The sequence below is a fragment of the Echinops telfairi genome, unplaced genomic scaffold, assembly GCF_000313985.2.
Source record: "Echinops telfairi isolate 266 unplaced genomic scaffold, ASM31398v2 ScPeMD7_30;HRSCAF=105, whole genome shotgun sequence".
NCBI lineage: Eukaryota > Metazoa > Chordata > Mammalia > Afrosoricida > Tenrecidae > Echinops > Echinops telfairi.
The window spans coordinates 17,287-33,513 of record NW_022103927.1 but is presented as its reverse complement, the minus strand read 5'-3'; the positions used below and the strand labels follow the sequence as shown (position 1 = coordinate 33,513).

Below are 16,227 nucleotides of genomic sequence, written 5' to 3'. Positions count from 1 at the left end.
GGCCCCGCGCAGGGTGCCCGACAGGGACCCCCCGCGTCTGTCCCCTTCCTCCTCTGACCCTGGCCCCCCGGGACCCTCCCCGCCCCGGCAGGTGGAGGACGCCCTCACCTACCTGGACCAGGTGAAAATCCGTTTCGGCAGCGACCCTGCCACCTACAACGGCTTTCTGGAGATCATGAAGGAGTTCAAAAGCCAGAGGTACCCGCGGGACCCCTCCCCACCCCCGGGGGCCGCCCTGGAGCCGAATCGGGCTGCTGGGGGGCGAGACCCCCGTCTCGTCCGCAGCCCCTCAGCCAGGTGACCTTGCGAGGGTCGTTGAAGCTGCCGGAGCCTCCGTTTCTTCGTGGGCTGCAAACTGGGAATGGGGTTGGAGGCCCCTTGTGGAGCTGCGGTGGGAGTCTGGGAAGGCGAGCTGGTGGGCGGGCGATAGGGGCTTGGGGATGGAGGGCAAATGCAGGGTCAGGCCAGCCTTGCTCCGATGTGCGGGCTTTTCACGAAAGTTTTACCTCCTCCAGGAACGTTTTGCCTGGGGCTTGATTAATATTGATGACTGAGTTGTCTGGGTGTCCCTCCCCATGAAATTTTGCATCCCAGTTGAAGGGCCTCCCTTGTGTCACCTGATTCCCGGAAACCCTGCCCTGCTCGAAGAAGTGTCTGCAGTGTTGAGTGCGGGTCTGAGTGACACAGCCAGTGTTGGAAGACTTTTCCCTCGTTTTGTAGGCGTGGGGTCTCGGGGCCATAGGGCAGAGATGGAACTGGAACTGAGACCTCCAACCATGAAATAAATTCCCGCTTGACGCAGGCCGACCCCTCTCAGGAGATGTGGCCCAGCTGGCTTGCTTTCGAAGGTCCCTGGGTGTCACAAACGGTTTGCATTTGACTACTAACCTAGAGGGTGGTAGTGATTTGAACCCACTCTGCACCGTGGAAGCAAGGCCTGCCGTCTGCCTCCATAAGGAGTGTTGGTGTCGGTGTGCGGTCCGGTCCCGTGGTGTTGGTTTTGCCTCGTGTGATTCCCACCTGACAGTAGAGCTGCCGCGGTGGGGTGTAATCTTTATCGCGTCAGATCCCCGGCTCTTAGTGTAGTTCAGACAACCCCGTGGAGCAGTTCGGCTTCATCACGTGCGGTGTCGCCATGAGTCGGACTTAACAGCAAGTTTGGGGGTGGGGGTTGTTATTGATACGTTGCTATCCATTCCCGCAGATCAAAACCTGTGTCCTGGTTGGTCCTGGGTTAGACAGAAGGAGGGATTTCATGCACTGGGAGAGTCCAGCGCTTGCATGCTAAGGTTCTGACATTTTCAGGAATTGCTAGGTGGCACTGACAGTTACACCCTCTTTCAGTAACCAAAGGTTGGAGGTTGAGGGGCCTGGTGATTGGCTTACATTGAGTAACCCTCTGGAGCACAGTTCTGTTCTGACACACAAGGTGGTTCCCATGAACTGGCTTCAGCTCAATGACAACTGCTTTGGCTTTCGGGGGTTGACATCTCTCGCACCTGGCATGGGTTCCTAGAGCTTTGGGGGGTAAATGCCAAGCAGTTCTCAGCAGGAGGAGCCAGGGAGCCCAGGCCCCAAGGCTCGGGGCAAGGGTGGTTGTGCTGGTGGTTGTCTGATGTCGGGTCGATTCCGATTCCTTGTGGTCCCGTGTGATAGTAGAACAGCCGGATGCTGGGTTTGCTTGCCTGTGTCTCTACAGGGGAAGATTGCCAGGCCTCTCTTCCAAGGAACCGCTGGTTAAAAGCTGAGTGCTTAGCCAGTGTACCTCTGGGGCGCCTTCCTGGCCGCTCTGGCAACTGACACTGGCGGTAGACCATGCCCCAGAGGAGTCCATGCGGTGTCGCCTGTGTTGCCAGTCAGCATTAGGTGACACTGTCCAGAAACTGGAAAATGCACTTTGCAAGACCCTCCTGCCCACGTGCGCCCCTCTTTGTTCCAGCATTGATACCCCTGGAGTCATCAGACGTGTGTCCCAGCTGTTTCACGAGCACCCAGACCTCATCGTTGGATTCAACGCATTCCTTCCTCTCGGGTACAGGATAGACATCCCTAAGAATGGCAAGCTGAACATACAGTCGCCACTGACCAGCCAGGTAGGCCCTGTGCCCAACCCCGCAGGGTTCAGTTCCTGGGTGTTCTTGCCCGGGTCCCGGGACCTGGGAGGGATGTGCTAGACTCGGCAGCTTTCCAGGCAGCGCTCCCTGTTTCCGACACAAGACAGACTAGATCACAGCCTGCCAGGCCTGGGGAAGCAGGGGGTTCTGTCCATGAGGATCTAGAAAACCCGGCAGTGAGTCGTGGTCATGGTTGCCTAACAGGACTGGTGGAACCGGTGCCACCAAATTGTACTCAGGCAAAACAAGGAGTCAGCAAATGTGTTATCTAATCCTTGGTAGCTGAAAGAACGGAGGCTCAAGCTCATTGGCTGCTTCTCGGGAGAAAAGGTGCGGCAGTGTGCTTCCATAAAGAGGTCTAGAGGCTTAGACACCCTATGGGTCACTGTGTGTCAGTGTTGGCTGTCGGCCAAGAACCAGCCTGGGGGTTACCTGAGTTTTTAAACACACGTGAACAGTAACAGTGACATCAGTGTTGGCAAAGATCTGGGCGGGGGGCTCTCCCTAGGGGTGTTGCAGGCGGCCCCCGTTTGTGTCTGAGCCGTCGTGGGTGAGATGAAGGTGCACAGAGCTGTTTTCATGGTGACCTTTCACAGCCACCCCTCAGGCTCGCGTTTCGTGGCCACCACCCTTCTCTGGTGACAGGCAGCTGCTTCCTTTCCCTCCGCCGCCCCTTCCTGTCAGCTCCTTGCCGTGCTGCTCTCCTCTCCCTGTGGTGACCCGTGGTGACCCCGGGGTTCCAGGCTCAAGTTGGGTTGTGGTGTTGTCTCTGCTGTAATCGTCACAGAAGCAGATTGCTAGGCCTCTCTTCTGCGGTGCGGCTGGTGGGTTCAGACCACCCGCCCTTCAGGTGCGCAGCGAAGCCGGTGACTGTTGACCCCAGCAGGGCTCCTTGGGCTTCGCTGTCGCTCTGCCCGACACGGACCCAGCCCTCACGTCCCGCTGCTTCTGCAGATGAGCCCTGACCCAGTTGCCCCACGTCTGGGCCCAGGGGCGCAGGCGGGATATGGAGGCTCCTTGCAGCCAACCCCCAGCTGCTTCCAGTTCCCTTTGAACGTGGAGATGAGCCCTGGGCTTCGTGGGACCCCGTGTCGGTAGCAGACCTTTCCTCATGGGGAGACAAGGTGCCGGCTGCCCCAAAGAGGGAGGCCAGCCACTCCCACAGCACCTGCCTCTGACCCTTTGCTTGCTGATTCCTTTTTTTTTTTTCCAAGTGGGTAGTGTTTTATTTTTTTTATTTTTTAAACATTTTATTAGGGGCTCATACAACTGTTATCGCAATCCATACACACATCAATTGTGTAAAGCGCATTTGTGCATCATTCTCAAAGCATTTTCTCTCCACTTAAACCCCCGACATTAGGTCCTCATTTTTCCCCTCCCTCCCCGCTCCCATGCTTGCTGATTTCTAAAGCAGTGGTTCTCAACCTTCCTCAGGCCGCAACCCTTTCATACAGTTCCTCATGCTGTGCAGACCCCCTTCCAACCCTAACATTATTTTCATTGCTACTTCATCACTGGAATTTTGCTACTGTTATGAATTGGGTGACCCCTGTGAAAGGGTTGTTCAACCTCCAAAGGGGTTGTGACACAGATTGAGAACACCCCTAAAGCCTGCCTCCCACCCGCCCCGCCCCCACCCAACTTGGATATCACTGGGCGACCCCCTCCATCGAAGGATGCCCCACCACTGTGCTTCTTCCACAACTGGTGTTTACTTTCCTGCTTGTCGCCTCTGCCTCCCTGGTGGAACCTAATCCAGGCACCTGCCCCGAGGCACCAGGAAGGAGGCCTGGTAATCTGCTTCCATCAAGATGCTAACTTGTCTGTAGCACATGGACCAGCAACTGGTTTGGCCTAGTGGGTTACAGGTTGGGCTGCCAGTCTCAAACAAGGTCAGCAGTTCAAACCCAGCAGCGCCTCTGAGGGGCCAGCACGAGACTTCCTGCTGCTGTGAAGCAAGGCAGCCTCACAGCCTCACAGGCAGTCTGCTCTGCCTTACAGTGTTGCTGCGTGGGGGAGGGGGAGCTTGGTCTGGGTTTGGTGGCGTGTGTTGTTTGCGCTAATCCTGGAGGATGGGGGGACCTCGGCATGGAGGAACTGGGGGACTGGACCAGTGGTTCTCTTGACGGGTAGTTATGCCCACAGGGCACATCCTCTGGAGGCAGTTCAGGTCGTGGGTGTGACTGGCATCAAGGAAAGCCGTGGCACAGTCCTGCCCTGCCACTGCAGGGTCACCCCAAGTCCCCTGGGCAATGCAGAAGGAGCCCAGGTGGGGTCGTCAGCCTGGTAGGATTGTGGGTTACAAGTTGGGCCGCTAGCTGTAAGGTCAGCAGTTTGAGCCCATAAGCCACTCCTTGCAAGAAAGGTGAGGCTTTCTGTACCTGTAAGGAGTTGGAAACCCAAAGAGGCATTTGACCTGGTCTTGGAGAGCCGTGCGTTCAGAGGTGAGAAACGGCCTGGCCCTGTGCTTTCAGAAAGATTACAGCCCAGAATGCCCTGTAAGACAGTTCTATTCTGTCCCCTGGGATTGCTGGGAGTCAGAGTTCACTCAGTGGCACATAGCGCCGGCAGCATCTCATTTGCCATGAAAGAGCCAGAGCTGGTGAGCACAATGCTCTCCCAGCCCCGGAGCTTCCGCAACCTGACCTGCTGACTGAGCGAGCCCCTGGGCGCAGGGACCCAGAGTGGGCTCAGGAGAAGACGCTGCAGCAGTAGTGATGGTCTCGACCGGGTGACTTGTGCCCCTAAAGTCCCTGACAGACACTTCATCCCTCCACCTGTGACCCAGACCCCCGTGGGACTAGAAAGAGCGGCTTAGACCAGAGCCAGCCTGCACTGACGAGGAACCCTGAGGAGAGCCCTTCTCTCCGAGCTGCCCCAGTGGAGACTTCTGGCCTCCGGACTTTGGGAAAATGAACCGCTGTCCACTTGTGGTGTTTCTGTTTCAGCAGCCCCAGGGGACAAAGAGCGCAGTCCTCTGACGGGAGAAGTGTGTTCAGAGAGCTGCTGAAGCAAAGCTGGCCATCCTCCCTCCACCGCCTTTTCTAGCCGGGCGCCGCTTCTCCCTCCCAGTAGCAGGGGCAGGTTGGGGCCCTGCAGCATAGCCAGGTGGCCTTCCAGTCTCTGAGAGTCCCCTCCTCCCCCAGTCCACGGCCCCCTGGACTCCTGTGACGCCCACCCGTACTGGGCTTGCTGGTATGACCGTTCTGAAGCAGAGTTTGGGTTTGGTTTGGTTTCTTAAACCATCGACTACTGAGGAGACAGGCCCAGCTTCTGAGGGGCGTGGCCATGTCTGTTGTGGACCCCTCTCTGAGGGGCTGGCCTGTGCCCAGTCGGGTGTTGAGTAGCTTCCTTGATCAGCTCATTGCGGGAGCCCCTGTGATGACGACCCCAAATGTTTCCAAATGTCGCCCAGTGTCCCATGGGGCACATTGGCCCTGGTCTGGTGCATCTGGGAAGACAGTCAGTCAGTCAGTGTGCTGTGTGTGAGCAGTGGTGCCAGCAGAGGCTGGGGGCAGGGCTCACCTCTTGTTGGGGCTGTGGTGGGGGCAGGGGAGTTTGGGGACCTCGCCTGTGTCGCATTGGATTGGGTCACAAAAGGGCATGGTTACTGTCACCTCTCGAGAGCCCCCCTTACCCTGGTCCTCCCCCCATCTGTCCTGAGAGCAGGAAATAGAGGGCAAGTCCCCTCCTCCTGTGTGCGTGGGCCATCGGCAAAGGGGCAACTCTCTGCTTCTGGATCCTCTGCACCTCCCAGAGCCACCCACCAGCCTCTGCGTGGACACCGCTGAGGGTGCTGTTTAAACAGGCCACCTGCTTCCAAAAGGTCACGGCCTTGAAAATTGTACGGGGCACTTCTGCCCTGCCCGCACGGTGTCACCAGCCGTCAGGGCGACTCCCCTGCAGCTCACACCCCCAGCTCACAGCTGGCGGGGTTGACGGGCCAGGTGTGGCGAGGTGGGCTTGCTATAGGGGGTTTTCTTGGCTATAATCTCCAGGTGCTCATCACCAGGCCCTTCTCCCTTGGTGGCTTCAAACCACTAACCTTTGGGGGCCATGAGCAGGAATCAACTCAACTGTGACCTTTGAGATGAGGCCCAGCACCTTCTCTCGGGCACAAGTCATTTGGAAATTCTGTCAGGTCCTCAGCTCGTAAGTCTGCCCCTGGCAGAGCAGGGGGTGCCAGGCTCCATTGGGCCAAGTGGGTGCTCGGCTGGGGAGCAGGTGAGCAGATTGGAAAGGCGTGTGGGAGCTTAGGGGCCGGCTCTGTGAATAGCCTCAGGGGCGCCAAGGGCAGGTATACTGCGGAGGACAGGGAAGGGCCAGAGGGCTAGGGGCCATGAGGCAGGAGGTGGGGGGCCCAGGGAGGCCCTGAGTGGTCAGCAGGGGGTGGGCAGCGGTGGTGAGAGGGTGCAGTGAGAGAGGAAAAAGGTGGGCTGGGGTGGAAAGTTGAGGGAGGGTTTGGCAAATGACAGCCCACGGCCCGTGCTGGCCAAATGTTGTGGGGCATGACGTTTCTTATGGATCCATGAAAACACAGCTTGTCCCGGAGACAAGAAGGACCCCGTCCACTGCGGTGGCCTTTGTAAAGGGCCCAGTGCGTTTGCGCCGTTCCCCAGAGCCGCACCCTGGCCCCTCCTCTCAGGCCTTGCTCGCCACAGCTTGGCCTAGGTCTCATCACGTGCCCACTCGCAGTCCCGCGTGTAGGTGGGCTCAGTGTCCCTTTGGGACTGGATTCTTACACTGAGCATCAGGGTTCAAAGCGCGTCCCCTGCCTGGCCAGGGTGGTGTGTCATCCACCCTGGGCTTTGGGCCCCTGTGGCCCTATGGGGGCTGCACAGTCATGTTTGGGCCCCGTGCTCCGGCCCTCAGGTGGGCCGCCAGGAGGGGAGCCACTCTGTCCAGCTGGTTGCCGTGTGAGTGTGAGGAAGCCCCTGGCGCTGCTCCAGGCGGGTGTCGGGCTTGTTGGTCCCCCCACCAGGGACAAGGCGGCCGGGTCTCCACCGCCTCAGCCCCACACGGGCCGCTGTGCTGGCGGGCAGGCGGCCTGTGTGGAGTCGTCTGGTGTCTGTGGTTCCGAGTGCCTGCTGCAGCCGGCACATCTTCACTCTGCCTGTTTCAGAGAAGGCAGGGTGATCCCCCAAGCAGCCAAAATCCCCTGCCATTTCTCCTCACCCAGGGGTGTACCTTGGCCTAGGGTAGGGGCAGCTCTTGCTGACCCCCTTGCTTCATGTCTCAGCCCCCGGGCTGCGCGTGAACTGAAGCCACGCTGGTGGAGGGTGGGGGTGGAGTGGAGGAGCCTGTCTAAGAACAGGACGTGCTTGTCTCTTGGCACTGGATCTCAGCTGTGCTGTTCCCTCTGGGGGCTGAGCAGGCAACTGTCCGGCTAGGGCGGCGTGGGGAGTTTCTCTGTCTTGTCACTGTGGCGTACTTGTGCTAAGCCGCCCCCGCCACTCCAGGGAGGAGGGTAGGGGCAGAGAAGGAGCTGTCTGTTAAGCCAAGTTGGTTCTGAAGCAACCCTTTCCCTGCACCACACACACTCACCCCCCACCCCCACTGCAGACCTGTGTGCCCTGAAGTGCAACCCCTTTCCCTGCACTACACACACACACACACACACACACACACACCACCCCTACCGCAGACCTGTGTGCCCTGAAGTGCAACCCCTTTCCCTGCACTACACACACACACACACACACACACCACCCCTACCGCAGACCTGTGTGCACTGAAGTGCAGACCCCTAGAGTCTCCGAGTCCTGTGGGGAGACCAAAACATTCATCTACAGCGTAGCCCCCTGCACCTGTGAAGGTGACCGAGCCGGGTTGGCCCTGGTTCGTCCCAGTGCTGTCAACCTTGCCCTTGGAGAGGTGGTGTGCCGGGGAGACTGCAGTCACAGTAGTCACCCGGGGAAGACAGTACAAGGGGACGCAGGCTGAAAGGACACCAGGACTGCCACCAGATGTGGGGAGGGGCGGCCCCCAGAGGGAACAGCCGGCCAAGATGTGACGCTGATCAGCAGGCACCTCCTCCCCTTACACAGCGCCCCAACCCCCAGACATGTGCACGTCAGGTCACAGCCCCAGGAGTCTGAGATGCTAAGCAGGGGTCAGCAAGAGCAGCCCCCCCAGTCTGGGGCAGCCCCCCACTGAGGAGAAATGGCAGGGTGTTTCGGTTGCTGGGGGTCTCTGTCTCTCTACCTCCATGGCTCAGACTGTTCAGAGGGGCCACAAAAACCACCCAGACGGCCAGTTGGTGCAGAGCCCTGCATCACGGGCTGGCATCGGGGCCGAGGCGCAGATCTCGCAGCTCAGGCCCGCTAGCAGATCGCCGGCAGGTCGCCGGCTGACCTTCTCATGGGTGGGGGCAGGCAGCAGATGCACTGGTAAAGGGCCTCCCTCCTGAGCACGGAGGCTGGCAGGGCAGATCATGTGCTTTGACTCAGGACGTGCAGGAAGGCTCACAGAGAAGATGGCCTTGAGCAAGGCTAAGCTGGGAGGGGCCAGGACTCTGGGGACCGGGCACTGGGGACAGTACAGTCTAACCTGTCAGGGGAGACTCGTGGCCACCGTTTCAGGTCAGAGACGTGCAGGGCCGTCTGTAGGCCTGCCCTGGCTCGAGTTGGAACTCCTAGCACACAGGAAAAGGCACTTGTTCTGTTTTTATTAGTGGGGATCAGAGGGGGTCTCTGGGTGGGTGGTATGCGTCTCCCTGGAGATACGCTGGAAGAAAGGCTGGCCCATCTGCGTCTGAGAAGCCAAGCCCTGAAAGCTCACAGAGGAGTCCTGTTCCGCTCACCCGGGCCGGAGTCAGACTTGACTGACAGGACAGCGCACAGGCAGAGCACCGGCCTGGGCGCTCAAGTGGCAGACTTCTGCTCTGTCCTTTAAGATGACCACCTCCTCCCAGTGGGCCCAGGGTCAGCACTCAGAAGCCCCATGTCTTCGGAGCCCTTGTGGTTCCAGGCAGCCTGGATGATGGGTTGAACCCCCCACCCCCCATCAGCACTGTATAACAAACCAGTTGCCACGAGTCACTCCCAGCTTGGGGTGACCCCATGTGTATCAGGGTACAGCTGCGCCCCTTAGCTCGGTCAGTGACTGGTTTGAGGGAGGACATCACCAAGCCTTTCCACAGAGGTAAGTGTGCTCCCCGTTTAAGCCACTCGGGGCCTGCCATCATTTGAACTGGGAGCAGGGGCTTTCCCACCCACATTCCAGCCTCTGAGGTGGGATCTCAAACGGCCAGGAGGCTTGTTTCTAGGCCGCTCAGCCGCAGCTCCGGAAAGGCATCCACAGCCCCTTCGTGTGCTTGCTTTCTGAGTGCTGGGCTTCGGAAGCTCCTCGTTAGTTACGCGGTCCCCGCCCTTTCCGTTGCTGAGGAAGGAGCTGGTGGGGGAACTGAGGGGGGCTTGCTTCCCAGGGGCGCACAGGGACTCAGAGTGCAGGGGAGGGCGGTTGTGTGGGCACCCAGTGCTCTTCAGGTCCCAGAAGCATCTCCGGAGCCCTGGCTGTCCAGGAAAAGCTCTTCTCTGTCCTCGTGCGGTGGCTGGCCTCGCAGTTTTCCTCTCTGTCCCCAGTGTCCCTGGTCCGGCCGTGACTTGTCTCTTTCCTCCCAGGAGAACTCGCACAACCACAGCGACTACTCGGACTCCTTCAGGCAGCAAGTACTGTACAAGGAGGACAAGCCCCAAGTGCCCCTGGAGTCAGACTCCGTGGAGTTCAACAACGCCATCAGCTACGTGAACAAGATCAAGACCCGCTTCCTGGACCACCCGGAGATCTACCGCTCATTCCTGGAGATCCTGCACACGTACCAGGTGGGAGCCGCTGGTGCCAGGGGTGCTAAACACCTCCAGATTGCCTTGTCTTGTTGCTGGAGGTTGTGTGAAATCCCCTCGTGTCCTGATTCTCCTTTGTCCCTGAGGAGCTCTGTATTAGAGAGCAGGAGGAGGAAACGCTGTCCCTGCCCTCATTGTTGGCCATGGAGCGAAGCTCTGTCCTGTCCTGCACTCTCCCTGTAATTGACCTTGGACCCATTAGGCCATTGTGTTTCATACAGTTTTCCTGAGCTGATTTTCAGAAGTCGGTGGCCAGGCCTTCCTTTCTAGTTCTCCTCAGTCTGGAAGCTCCCTTGAAACCTGTTCAGCATCCTAAGAGCAGCTGAGCCTCCACTGACAGGTGGTGAGCTGAGCTTGGGGCATGTTATCTGGGAGTTAAGCCTAGGGCTCCTGTGTGGTACGAGGTTCTCCCACCAAGCCGCCACTATGTCTCATGTCTAACGTCGGCACCTCCTAGAGTGTCATCACCCCGGCAGGGACCGGTGTGGCCACCATGCACAGTAGCACTGGTCCTACCTCCTTCTTGCCCATTTAGTGTACTTAACGGAAAGGATGGAGGGCGAAGCTTTCCCAGAAGTGCCTTGGAAGAAAGGCCTGGCAATCTCCTTCTGGAGAAAACAGCCATTGCAACTGCGGGCGCCAGCTCTAGTTGACAAGCATGTGTCTGCTCCCCACGGAGCAGCTGCGCTTCCTTGTTTGGCTTTCAAGCATTCCAGTGACTCCTGGGAGGGCAACTGATCTCTTCCCCCCCGAAATCAGGCATGCTGGTGGTGTGTTGGTTACGTGTTGGGCTGCCACCCAAATGGTCGGCAGTTCAAAACCCCCAGCAGCTCAGCGGGAGAAAGGCAGAGCTTCACTGGTGGGGGAGCGGGGCGCACAGGGAGCTGCTCTTCGGGAGAAAGATGAGGCGGTTACTCCTGGAAGAGTTAAAGTCTCAGACACCCACAAGGGCTGTTCTGGGCTGTCTTGGAGGGGCCCTGCGAGTCGCGGCACTGTTACAGTGAGTTCAAAGAGAGTTCACTGGTACCAGTAGGATTTCAACCCTAGCTCATCCTTCCCGACATGGTACGGGAGGGCATCCTCTGAGGCTGCACTGGGTAGCCCTGGGATGTGAAATAAGGAACTGGCCGAGGCCCCTCCACCCTGACCCCAGCTCCATCACTGGCTGGCTGGCTGGCACACTGACCCAGACCGCATCAGCGGCTGCCTGATGCCCTCTCACTGGGCTAGGTCCCCTGCAATTGTTCTCCTTGCTCCCTCTCCGTGCCCCAGGGCCCTCCCCACAAGCGGAAAGTGCTACCCACCCTGTTCAGCCGGCTCGAGGGACCCCATGCTGCCCGACCCTGTGCTCGTGCATGAACCCCTAGGCATGCTGGGGAGCAGAGAAGACACGGCGGCCCGGGATCGTGACCAAGACCTGAGGCCTAGGCGCTTTGAGGGGAACAGTGGCACAGGGGGACCCTCTGTGTTCTGTGCTCTGCCGTCCTGTGCTGACCTCATGTCCCCTCCCCGCCAAGCAGAAGGAGCAGCTGAGCACGAAAGGCCGGCCATTCCGCGGCATGTCCGAGGAGGAGGTTTTCACCGAGGTGGCCAACCTCTTCAGGGGCCAGGAGGACCTGCTCTCCGAGTTTGGCCAGTTCCTGCCCGAGGCAAAGCGGTCCCTGGTGAGTGTGGGGCCTGGCCCCCAGGCCAAAGGCTCCCCGAGCTGACTGCCCTGCAGCAGGGAGGCCAGGCCTTCAGAGCCCTGAGCCCCCCAACCTGCCGGTGACCTTTGAGCAGGGCTAGGAGGTACACAGGAGGGCGGTCAGGCCAGGGCTCCAGCAGGTTAGGGCTGGAGGGGTCGGTCGGGGGGGAGCTGTGAGGTGAGTGAGAAGGGCCTGGTCAAGGCACTGCTCCTTTGTATCCCCACCCCCAGCCCACCTCCTCAGGGCCCCAGCTGCTGCACCCCCCGCACTCCGTCTTTCCTTTCCTGTGAACTGGGGTTTTAAAGTTTTTTATGTAACATAAAATTAGCTGTTGTGAAGTGAATAAATTTTGGTCTTAAAGGAACTCATAGTGTTGTGTGGGTACCACTTGTTCCAGAATGTTCTCAGCTCCGGAGGACCCCCCCACCCCCACCCACCCACCCCCCGTCCCCCTAGTGCCTGTTAGCAGTCACTGCACACACACCCCTCCTCCCTGCCCTGGCCTGCCCCAGGTCTCCATCCTGTCTGGGCAGCCCTGTCCCACCCTGGAGCCAGCGCCTCGGGCCTTTTGTGCTGGCCTCTCACTTAGCTTCAGGGTGTAGGGTTCATCCACACCTTAACGGGAGCCCTGCTCCACTGACGCGACATGTCCCTTTACATTTTATTTTGTCATTATACGTTTTTTTAACAGCTTTGACACATGTCGTTCAGTGACATGGATTCGATCTTAGACTCTTGACATGTCGTCGTGAATGTTCTCTGTTTCAGTGCTTTGGGTTCTACTGTCCCTACACTGACAGCGAGATGAAATCTGTGGTTAAAAGGCTTATTAAGGAGGTGGTAGGAGCCCTGGTGGTGTACAGGTGAACACACGTTGGCCTGCAATCATCATGTGGCCAGCAGTTCAAAACCACCAGCAGCTCCACGGGAGAAATGTGGGCTTTCAACTCCGGTAAACAGCGGCCGTCTCAGAAGCCTGCGGGGGCTGGCTGTGAGATAGCATTGACTCGATGGGAGTCTATTAAGGAAGTTCATAAGCCGTAATGCCGTAGGAGGCCATGGAAAGTACCATGGCTTGGGTCAGGCACATCTCAGTCCTCAAGTGACATGCTTGCTCCTCAACACTCAAGGGGTCTTGGGCAGCAGATGTACTCAGCGCAGTGCATCGTTTGATCTTGATGCTGCCACCACAAGCATGGATCGTGGATCCGAGCAAGACGAGCTCCTTCACGATGCCAGGTTTTTAGGGCTTTCTAAATCTAAGGCCGTACCGTTTGCAAAAAGAGAGTCACCTGTCTGCCATCCTTTCTGCCTGCTGGCTGGCCTTCCAGGTGATGGTGAGTCGCAGTGGTAGGAGGCAGCCCCCCACCTTGTTCCGATCTTGGGGAGGGGGTTGGGGTTCCCTCTCTGTGGAGGGAGTGTGGCCTGAGCTGTGGGATTTGGGCGCCTCTGACTCCGGTGGCCCGGTGCATAACTCCCGGGCCTGCGTCATCCTCAGGACTGTTGGTGTCTTTCGGTCCGTTGGCCTGGCTATGGGGTTGTCCCCCTCGTCTTCACAGACTTCCTTGACTAGGCGTGAAGCCCTTTTCTGGAGATCAGTCTTTTCCGATGCCGGACCCAGAGTCAGAAAGTGAGAATCGCACGTCTTCACGCTTCTGAGGAGCCCTCTGGCTGTGTGTTCCTCCGTCCGACATGCTCATTCACCTGACAGTTCCTGGATGGTCCCTCGTTCTGGACCCACTCCACCAGGACCTGGCGCTACCACGCTCGCTCCGGAGAGTCCTGGCCGCTGAGCCCTTGTCTGTGATCAGTTCACAGGAAACGGGCCCTGCGGCATGAATAGCACCCCAAAGGGTGAGCCTGAGAAGATTCCAGAACACAGCAAGAAGCGTGCCCGGCCCTCACTGCTCCGCCCCGTGTCTGGGCCAGCCAAGGTAGGCAGACAGACATCCTTTGGGCACAGACACAGGCCCCCTGCTGCCCCTCCTCCGCTGCCGTAGACCTCACTTAAAGCCTCTCTGGCCTGGCCTCAGGTTCCCTGGCTAAGTGGCCACTCAGTGCCCCTCCCTCATGAGATGGTGGCGTGAGAGGAGAAGGGCATTGACCACCTAGGATCCCGGTGGCAGACTGCCATGTGTTTGGGCACAGTGTCAGCACATCAGTCCCTCACCCTGCAGGGACCACCACACCCAGAGGCGAGGACAGAAAATGGAGAAGGCCGGAGGGTTCTCCTAAGGCAGAAGGAGAGGCGGCTGCTTGTAGCGGCAGCACCAGGGGCAGGGGAAGGGGGTGGGGATAGTGGATCTGAGGGGCAAAATGAGCATCCACTGGGCTCTGGTCCACCGTCCTATAGGCTGGGGACGGGCTGAGGCACTGCAGTTTGAAGGGTCCCAGCCCTCATAGTGAGGCACAGTGCACAGTTGTGGGGGTTCCAGTCTACATAATGAGGGTCACTGCACAGTCACTGGGGGGCCCCTTGAAGCACATCCCCTGGTGGTCCTGGGACCAGGCCACCTGCAGGGCCCTGGCTGCCTTGCTGGGTGTGCGCCTGTTGGCACAGGGGCACCAGGGGAGCAGAGGGCGACTCCGGTTCTCATCGCAGAAGAAGATGAAGCTCCGTGGGACCAAGGACCTGTCGGTCGCGGCCGTGGGCAAGTACGGCACCCTGCAGGAATTCTCCTTCTTCGACAAGGTGAGGACCTGGCCCTCCCTGGGGTCTGTCTTGAGGACCGGTGATGTCCTCCTGAGCTGGTGCTTCAGGGGCTGTGCCACCCTCACCATGCTCAGGCCAGGCAGCCACACAGAGTGCAGTGCAGGAGCTGGGGACCATCGGTATCTGCAGGACTTTTCATGACCCCCACTGCCCAAGTGGTCAGTGGGCAGGAAGATGAGCACCCCCAGCCGTGCCCCAGACCACAGTTGGCTGCAGGGGGGCGGGGGCACAGGAGGGCGGGGGTGGGTGGGGGTACCGGGCAGGCTCTGAGGCGTGCTCCCGCAGGTGCGCCGCGTCCTGAAGAGCCAGGAGGTCTACGAGAATTTCCTCCGCTGCATCGCACTCTTCAACCAGGAGCTGGTGTCTGGCACTGAGCTCCTGCAGCTGGTCAGCCCGTTCCTGGGGTGAGGCCGGGCTGGCGGGATTGGCGGGACTTTGGGGCGTTTGTATGGAGAGCGTTGTAGTTGATTTGCTGTCATGAGAAGTGATGCAGGATGCCCGCCCCCAGCGCTCAGAGCTGGAGCCCCTAGGTGGTGCCGTGACCGTGCATGGCCCCCTGCCTGGGAAGCTGGAAATTCAGAGGCACTTGAGAGAAAGGCCTGGCAACCCACTTCCCAAAGCGCAGCTGCGTGTGACCCTGTGTGTGCTCAGTGATGGCCACGCTGTGCTGAGACCCACCGGTCAGCCACTGTGAGACAGAGCCCCCACTAGGACAGCTGGTCTCCCAGAAGGTGGGCTGGAGAGCGAGGAGATGGAAGCTCATGTAGCTGGTGGAAGCAGGGACTCCCATGGGTTTGGGTGGGTCCCACACCCCAGGCTCTGCAGTCCCACACCCCAATGGACTGGGCTGTGTTGGCATCCTAACCCTGCCCGGTGGCTCAGATCCCCTTGGGGAACGGGGCTTCCTCCGATAGGGGAAGGTGGCTGCAGCAGTGCCAGATGGGGGTGAAACCCCCTTGCCTCTGGGCAGCCTCAGGAGCTACAGAGACCCAGAGACGGGCAAGCATGCCGGGCAAGAGAGAAGCGGGAGCAGTGGGTCCCACTGGCAGGAAGATCGGGTCTGGATGAAGCCAGGAGGCAGGCCTGCCCTCCAAGGCGCTGCTAGGAGCTGGGCCCTGGGCCCTGGGCCACAGGCACCACCCAGGGACTCCTCCCGAAGTGGGGAAGAGCTGGGGGGGCAGGGGCTGGCTTCTCCTGGCTCTTTGATGGTGATGCTCTGGCTCGGCAATGGTCCCCTCAGGGGCCTCTCCATGTTTGTCCCTGGACACTCGCATTGGGGACTGTCTCCACCGCTTTTGTGCACCGAGCAGGCTCGGTGTCCCCCAAGGATGAAGGGGGGGCCCCATTGCAGAGGAGTAGAGTGGATGAGGGAGAGGCATTGCTGAGGCCTGGCAGGACCACCCTGAGAGCACCCTTGTCTGTGGACTGGGGGCTGGATCGCAGATTCAGGTCACAGGCGCACATGGAGTCCCCGCAGGCCTGCAGAGGAGTTGTGCTGCAAATGACTTGTCTGCTGACTTTGAGTCTGTCTATAGGGGGCTCCAGGATGGGGACCCCTCAGGATTTGCGCTGTGGAGAGCAGGGGGACACGTTTCTGTTGGGAGGGCCACCTGGTCTCATTTGCGGCCACACAACCGTCTCACGCCACGTGAAAGCAGACAGTGCGTGACTCATGAAGCTTAGTTCACAGAAGGGCGGCATTCAGCTCCGGGCCTCTGTATTCTGCTTGTTCTTTTCCAAGAAGGTCACCTCTGACCCCAGCAGGCCCCCTGGAACCCTGGCTTTGGCTGAGCTGGCTCACCCGGGTGGCACTTCTCAAGGTCTTCCTGTGAGACAGGAACGGAGGAAGGGTCCCCACTGGGCCTATG

The 16,227-nt window shown here is 59.4% G+C and overlaps 1 protein-coding gene across 2 annotated transcripts in view; it reads left to right on the top strand.

Annotated features, from left to right (window-relative positions):
* Nucleotides 1-93: 93 nt before the first annotated feature.
* SIN3B (SIN3 transcription regulator family member B) overlaps nucleotides 94-16,227 on the top strand; it is a 25,117-nt gene continuing 8,983 nt past the window's right edge. Inside the window, exons 1-7 of one of the 2 annotated variants that reach the window (XM_045289718.1) lie at nucleotides 94-198; nucleotides 1,940-2,093; nucleotides 9,740-9,940; nucleotides 11,482-11,625; nucleotides 13,458-13,580; nucleotides 14,252-14,338; nucleotides 14,645-14,763. In XM_045289718.1, the coding sequence (XP_045145653.1) occupies nucleotides 176-198; nucleotides 1,940-2,093; nucleotides 9,740-9,940; nucleotides 11,482-11,625; nucleotides 13,458-13,580; nucleotides 14,252-14,338; nucleotides 14,645-14,763 (851 nt within the window). In that variant the 5' untranslated portion in view covers nucleotides 94-175. Of the gene's footprint in view, nucleotides 199-1,939; nucleotides 2,094-9,739; nucleotides 9,941-11,481; nucleotides 11,626-13,457; nucleotides 13,581-14,248; nucleotides 14,339-14,644; nucleotides 14,764-16,227 lie in introns of both variants that reach the window. The other variant, XM_030885503.2, reaches the window with a different exon arrangement.